Genomic DNA, 7,975 nt, shown 5'->3' with positions numbered 1-7,975 from the left:
TTGGAGGAGCTGAGGGACCCAAAGGGGCCTGGAGGACATGACGGGAAAACACCATCTACACACTAAGGAGTGGAGCTTTGGGAGGATACCCACTTATGGGCTCTCTGACCTGGGACTCCTCTGCTGGCATTTCAACTCTTCCTGGAACTTTTATTTATTTATTTTTTTAAAGATGGGCAAGGAACAGACAATGTTTCCTCCGTGAAAGCCTGGCTAGAATCAGAGCTGCACAGCTGACTGGAGTCAGGGTTGGAGGCTTTGTAGGGAGCGAGGTAGGGGGGGCACGGGGGAAGGTTGGGGGGATGGGTACAGGAGAGGATTTGGACCGCTGGATAAGGAATTCTTGGAGGTATTTACCTTCTAACCACACACCCAGAGGTGACACATGTAGGTAGTCAGGGGTGACAAACGGACCAAGGCCCCACCCACCAGAGCAAGAGGGATATAAAGACAGGCTGGTCCAGTGCTGGCTGGACATAGAGACAAGCTCTGCTTGTTCCCATTGCCCAAGATGAGAATTCACCTGCTTTGGTTGTTGCCCCTGATCCTGCTGGGATCCTCGGGTAAGCAAGGAAGTGGGTACCCCTGTCTGGGCATCCTGTGCCTGGATGGCATCCCGAGGGGTGGGATGACCTGGCTGGATCTGTCCCCAGATGATGTGGTCTTGCTGTCTAGAGGAGATGCTGCCATAGGGAACTGGACTTGCTGGGTACCCCACAGTCTAGTCACAGAGCCATTTCACGGATACCTCCACTCACCTTAAAATTCTTATATTGCATTAATATTCTCTCTCCCTCTCTACTCCTTCTCCCTTCTCTCCTCCCCCTCTGTGTGTGTGTGTGTGTGTGTGTGTGTGTGTGTATGTGTGTGTGTGTGTGTGTGTACATGTGATCATGCCAAAGTGTGCATATGGAAATCAAAAGGCAATTTGTTGGAACCGGTTTTCTTCTACTGTGGGTTTTGGAGATTTGAACTCAGGTCTTCGATCTTGGCAGCAAGTGTTTCTACTCACTGAGCCTCCTACTCACCTTTTCTATTAAGCCTAGCTGTCCTGCTAGACTTGCTGTCTCTTTTCACAAAGCCTTGTGGAATCAGTATCATTTTGCTGGTGATGTCCTGAGGCATAGGACTAGCAGCATGGACTGCTGGCTGCTCAGAGCCTTGGTTCTCAGTCCCAGAGACAGAGACCTGCTCCCAGGCTGCTGGGAGGCTGTCCACGTGGGTGGTTGGAGAATGGAATGGGCTGCTTAATGGTTAGTGCTTTCCTCAGAGCTGGGTTCCATGCTGTGTGTTGTGGTTTTCGAGTGCCTCTGTCTCTGACCCCAGCTGTGTCTCCTCAGCCCAGGCGCTGCAGTGTCATGAGTGCAACACTGGAGAGAACTGCTACAAGCCTACATCTTGCCCCAGCAAAAGCCGCTACTGCTTGATCAACTGGCATAGTGAGTATCTTGGTCCTACGTAGGCGGGTCGGGGGGCAGAACCTGCATCTGGCACCTGGGGATACCAGCCTAAGGCAAAGCTTGCTGGTAGAATTGGGGAAGCTGGGCAAATGTGGCCCTGAGAGTTTCTTGCAATTGTTCAGGAAAATGTTTTGAGTGTCCAGTCTTCCCTGGACCACTCAAATGAGACCAACACCGAGGCCTTAGAAGGAGTGGGTGGGATGTCCCAAGTGAGCTACTGTATATAATACAGGCACATGAAGCACATGATTGTAACTGTTGCCGAGAGTCTTAGCTACTCAAAAAGGAAAGGAGGGGTTAGGGGAGCGGTTCGCCATATTCCTGAGCCTGAATTCTGGGTCTCACGTTAAATCCAATTCTCATCATACTCCGAACCTTGACCCTGGTCACACTCTGAGCCTCGGTCTCCTTGACTCTGAACCCTGATCCTGGTTACATACTAAGCCTTAATCCTGGCCACATGCTGAGCCCTGAACCTGGTTACCTCCTGAGTTTAACCCTACTGACATCTTGCTATCTGACCTTTTGAACTGGGGAGTGCAGGTGACCTGGGTTTGTTGACAGGGCCAGGGGTGGGTCTTATAGGTCTCAGTAAATGACCCTCTGCTCTCTGTTTCCAGCACCACCAGGCCAGCAACCAACCATAACAAAAGCATGTGCATATACCTGCCCTGACAGTCAACAGGCCCTAGACAACTCCAAGTCCTTCTGTTGCAACACAGACCTCTGCAACAGTGGCAGGAGCCTCCATGTCAACTGGGGACTGCTGACCCTCGGTATCCTGTATATCTATCTCAGCCAGTAGGTGCACAGCTCCCACACAGGCTCACAAGCTACAGAGTTAGAAGCCTAGTGCCATCATGGGACTGGAATGTGTAGGCGGGGTACGTCTTTAACTGCAATCAGAAGGATTCCAAGAGACCAACTCACCGATGTGGCTGATGGAGAGTGCTACATTCAGAACTCTTGTCTGCAAGCTGGTCATCTGCTGGCCTCCAAGAGCTGGTTCAAGGACGCTGTCAAGGTCCTGATCCTGTTACTAGGGCCTGGGGTAGGCCCCTCAGGAGGTCCAATGAGCTGTTTTGGGGGTTTCTTTTGTCACACATCCAGTGTCTCCCACTAACACCTAAGAGAAACTGAGACTGTGCATCGTCACTTCAAAAGAGTTGAGCGTCAGAACGTCATTACCTGCTGACTGGTGACCCAGTAGCGAAATGTGCTGCTTTAACCTGAATTCAAAGACGTTTGGCAAGTGCAAACCCTATGGAGAGGCCTGCCTTCCGGCTGTGGGGGAAGGGCAGATGCTGGCACAGATTAGCTAGAACAAGGTGTGGATCAGTCTGCCTTCAGCAGGATTGTTGCATGCCGTGATGTCAGCTGTGTAGCCTCAGCCCCAGCAAACCTCACCCCTGGGTTGGGCCTGAGGATTCTATCCTGGGACAACACCAATCTCATCAGGACTTCAGAAGGTCCCTGTGAACTCCAGTCTATTCTAGGGCAAAGAGCAAGAGCATCCAGAACTGTCGAGCTGTGAGTGAAGGCTGAAGTGTTTCCTCTCTTCTCTGCCTGTGGTCCAGCTCCAGGACCCCATCAGTCAGTCCTAGTGATTATATGCCCTCCATCATAGAGAAGTTGCTCCCATTCAGTGGGTGTCTGCCTTGTTCTTCATATCCGAAAGCCTGGGTAACACCTTGTCCTGATGAAGAGATTAGATCTGGGAACTAGATTCTAAGCTGGCGGCAGTTTTGGTGGGTGAGTCCATTGGCTGGATTCTCCCTAACTCTTCAGAGCCATGTTTAGAACACTGTGAGCTCATTGTGCCTGTCACTCTATGCCCCTGTTCCATTCCAAGTACTTTCTGTCGTGTTTTCCATAGATCATGCCTCATCTAGGTCTGATCAAAAGGCACCCACGTGATGCTGTTCCCTCCTCCTTACACAAGGGTGTGCTGTGAGGCACCAGATCAGTGCACTGGGACTGGAGAGAGGGCTGAACTCAGGTGACCTCCTGCTTGTCACCTCAGTGTGTCAAAGAGCGGTACTAGCTAATGGAGGCAGATGGGCTGCTCCTGGCTGTTCCTAGTTAGGAAGGGCAGAGCTGGTGAACAACAGGCTTCTGCTGAAGAGTGGTGCTTGGAGCCGAAACGTGATAGAGGACCCCAAGAGAGGGACAGTCATCAGATGAGAGCAGGGTATGCAAGACAGCATGTGGAGCTGCATGAGGGGCCTTGTTGCTATTGAAGTGGGGATTTCCATGAGAGCCCTGTCTGGCTTCTGAACTCCCCGGGTCAGTGGACTGATTGAGCAGGGATCTCGTTAGTCACACTTCTCCAAAAATCCAGGCTCTCACTGGCTTTCTTGGTAGTGTGCATATGCTGGGGACACAGTGCTGCTGAGCTCCCCACGCCCAGCACTGATGCCACAGAGGTCTGGAGGCTGGGTCAGGGGCTGGTGCTCCATAGGCTCCAAAAGTCCCACAAAATTTACTTTGTTACAGTGTCCATCCTTCAAGCATCCACTACAGAATGGTTTTCCATGCTGCAGCTCTCATCCCTCAGACCCAACCTGGAAGGGGCCAACCCCCGCCGCCACTCACTCCTACGTCCTCAGGCACAGACTCTAATTTTTCTGGGCTTTCCACTTGCTTACCAGTAAAATGAGAACACAAGGCTTTGTGTCAAAAAGGTAGAGACAACAAATTAAGGCCCAAGATGTAGTTGAGATGCTAGAGCGCTTGCTTTGTGGTGTATGATTTCCGGGCTCCCAATCTCAGCTCTGTGTCAAGGGAACATTATGGCTCCATCTATAACCCCAGTGCTTGGAAGGGGAGGCAGGAGGGTCAGAAGATCAAGGACATCTTTGGCTTGATAGCAAGGTTGAAGCCACATGAGGCCAACCTAGGATATAAGAGATAGTTTCTAAATAAATGAATAAACCATGCTATAGTCTCATTTTGTCTGATTTATAAAACTGTGTGATAATCTGTTATTTTTTGTTATGACACTGTTTTCCAACTACTGATAAGATCTTCGCAGCACCATTTTGCAGATTAATGGAAGCCATGAGGACCAGAGCTGGGTCGGGCTCACTGACTACCCTGGGTGTACACGGGGTGAGGAGCTATGGATTAGAGAGTTAACACTGGTGATCCTGGTCAGACACTGCAGGTCAAAGGGATCTTTCACTGCAGACGGCATTCCCCAGTCCAAGGAGAGGAGCTCACTTGGGCTGCTGCCACCATCTAAGTGAGCTGCCATCAGTCACTGCCTGGCTTCTGTCCAGAGTGACCCTCTCTTGTCAACCAGTATCTATGTGAGTCAGCAAAATTGATTTCTCCATTCTGAATTTCCTGTTCCTTATCTTATCTATAATCATTTTAAAAGCAACTTCTGAGGGTTCTTAGGATGAAGGCCTTCTGATTGCCAAACTCATGCCGTCATTTGCTGTTTGAAATGTCTTCTCCCATCCTCTTGCATGGACACTGGGCTGGACGTACACGGCCAGGTTGATGGCCGTGTCCTCTTTGTGCACTTCTTGCATTATTCCACTGCCTGCTACACTTAATGGGGCTGTTAAGGCACAATTTAGGTCATTTGTATAAAAGCCATAAAGCCATAGTCCTTTGGGCTTTTAATACATTTGTTTCATTACCGGACTTCTGTGCAGAAACTATGAGGATACTGGCTTTTATACCCAGTTTCTCCTGGATTTGGGCAAAGTCACCTAATCTAAGGCCCACTTTATATTAACATGTTGGCTTGCTCTTGTCAGTTACTGAACCTCAAACCAAAGTAAGGAATAGAATGGAGTGTGGGTGTATTCACACTGTCACAACATCAAGACATTGTACACCCAAATATCCTGATGTCAGGGGCATCTGGGCACTGGGTCTGTTGGATGTATTTGAAAAGAGATAGGCAAGGACACCCACACACACATCTATGTCACCCCGTTTACTGCCCACACAGGGAGTTTGCTCAATTGGTTTCTGTGCTGCCTGGACCTTCATCCAGGTTCCCTCCTCTTTATGAGCTCCAGAAGGTGCTGCGTGCTTTCCACATCCCAGAGATGGCCTTTGACATGATTTTGAGTATTTGAGGTCGTTAGTGAGCAATAGTCCTACTGAGTGTTTCCACACTTCCTGGTGTCTGACCTACAGAATGGGTGGCACTGCACCTCGACCAGTCCTTATCTTGCTACCAGCAATTGTTATCATGTCTACGTTTGACATTACCAAAATAATTTGGCTCCTTATGCACACATAACTTCCAGTAGCTTAGGTTGGCAGTAAGACTCCCCTTTACCCTGGTACACCACTCAGTGCCTGGCCTAGTGTTCTCAGCAAAAATGTGGGCACATAAACAGTTGGGCTTGGCTAGATTCAGATTTTATAGGCACTGACACTGCTGATCAACATTTTATAGAGAGCTAAAGGCTGTTGAGCAGTCATTCTTCAAATGCGATGAGGTTTCTGCAAGGCAATCTTAGAGGACGCTTACAGCTACAAGACGTCACTGCAGCCCCAAAGCAAATGCTGCCACTGAACTCTCACCTCTGCCTCTCCAGGGCAACCATGAGATGTAAGATGGGTGAGAATTTGGAATAGGATGGCCTAGTCCTCCAGCATTATAAATTCCCGAGAAGGTCCAACAGCAGCGATTCACCCACAGGATCAGGAATAAGATTTGCTCCTTCTTAAATCTGCAACATGAGTTTAGTCCAAGATACTTGGGGAGAGGAAATGAGAACCCTTTCTGCTTTACTGTTCCGAAACTTCTCCTAAATGCAGAGAAGCAAACCCATTCAAACAAAAACCATTTCTCAGCTATCCAGAGATGTCAAGACTAAAACAAAACAAACTGAAGACCAGGCAGTCAGTCTTCACCAGTCCTTCCTTCTGTCTCAACTCAGGCAAATTGTAGGATGCCCACAGACTTATCAACCTACGTATAACAGGGTGCAGGACCTCAACTCCTCAATACCTGGGGCAAGTGTTCACATTACACTTTCCTCATCAAATTCCTCCTCTGGGTTGTTCTCGTCAGTGTCCCGACTGGAGTGTCACGTTTTCAGACTGGCCTGGGAGAAGGCCAAGGCAGCAAGGAGAATGTCTGCAGCTCAGTGCTGTTAACCAGATCGTTCCTAACATGTCCTTCTTTAGGCCCCAGAGCATCCCATCCAGAGAGGTAAGTAAATGCCCTTACATAGGCTTAGGCTCATTCATTTCATTATTTAGATTTTTTTTTGGAGACAGAGTCTCAATTGACCTGGAATTTATGACAAAGCTCAGGATGGCCTGGAGCTTTTGGGAATCCTTCTGTCTTAAGCCTTCTGAAGTTACAGTCATGAGCCACCCTGCGGTGGTTTGAATAGGTATGGTCCCCCAGAGATCCGTGTGTGTGAATGCTTGGCCCACAGGGACCTGCACTATTAGGAGGTGTGGCCTCGTTGGCGTGTGTGTTGCCTTGTTGGAGGAAGTGTGTCACTGTGGAGATGAGCGTTGAAGTCTTATATATGCACAAGTTATGCCCAGTATGGCACAGTCTCCTGCTGCCTGCGGATCAGATGTAGAACTCTTGGCTCCTCCAGCACCTTGCCTGCCTGCATGCTGCCACACTTCCCACCATGACGATAATGGACTGAACCTCTGACGCTGTAAGCCAGCCCCAATTAAATGTTGTCCTTTATAAGAGGTGCTTTGGTCATGGTGTCTGTACACAGCAATAAAACTCTAGGACACGCCCACCCCAAACCAAGTAATTCATATACAGAATGGCTTTGGCAGAAGCGCTCTTTGGAGAAGTGGAAGAAGCAAATGGAGACGCTGAAGAGGAAGAGAGTTCCCATCCACACGACACAGCTACCAGATGTTGGAATCTGGAGAATTGGGGCTACAGAGTCACGTGTTTGATGGAACCTCTGGGCACCCGCAGTTCCCTCTAATGACCCAAATCTCCAGTCTCCTTGTGGGTGAGCTGTGAAGGGCCCTGGAATCCAACTTAGAAACCCTCCAGGATTAGACGGGAATTGTGTAAGAGGCTGGAGCTGGGGAGAACGGACATTCTGAGACAGGAGGAATGAGCTGACTGCTCTGCCACCCCACGGACATGCAAAAAATCCAGGCTTCATGGATCTGTCAGGGTTACCTCGCATCTCATACGGACTGAGGCGCACAGCAGACATGGCATATGTCGCAGCTTGCAGAAGATCCACGGCAGTTCTCATACACCCCTCCCCGCAGCCATCCCTCAGGAAAGGATGGGGAGTGGGGAACTGATAAGCCTGAGTCATGAGGACAGCAGAATCATGACTATCCTTGGTAACACACTCACACTGCCCCTGCTCCAGCACCATGCCTGGGATCTCTCTCACACACACCCTGCTTTTCCTGCTGCGCACTCCTAGCATGGAGAAGCCTCCTTCCCCTCTGCCTCTTCCATTTCAGTTCCTTGGCAGCTCCAGTTTTTCTCCCCTCACATTTGGGTGGAGTTCACCCCCTCTGCACTCTCCTTTTTT

At 49.7% G+C, this 7,975-nt stretch overlaps 1 protein-coding gene across 1 annotated transcript; it reads left to right on the top strand.

Moving 5' to 3' along the window:
• The first annotated feature begins 455 nt into the window (after window positions 1-455).
• Window positions 456-2,276, top strand: LOC116912568 (lymphocyte antigen 6D-like). The gene is made up of 3 exons (XM_032916684.1): window positions 456-563; window positions 1,341-1,439; window positions 2,081-2,276. Exons 1-3 carry the CDS (start codon window positions 512-514, stop codon window positions 2,263-2,265), a joined length of 336 nt encoding a protein of 111 aa, XP_032772575.1. The 5' UTR covers window positions 456-511; the 3' UTR covers window positions 2,266-2,276.
• Window positions 2,277-7,975: the final 5,699 nt, after the last annotated feature.

Source organism: Rattus rattus, chromosome 1, assembly GCF_011064425.1.
Source record: "Rattus rattus isolate New Zealand chromosome 1, Rrattus_CSIRO_v1, whole genome shotgun sequence".
NCBI classification, from domain to species: Eukaryota; Metazoa; Chordata; class Mammalia; order Rodentia; family Muridae; genus Rattus; species Rattus rattus.
This window is presented reverse-complemented; position numbering and strand designations above follow the sequence as displayed.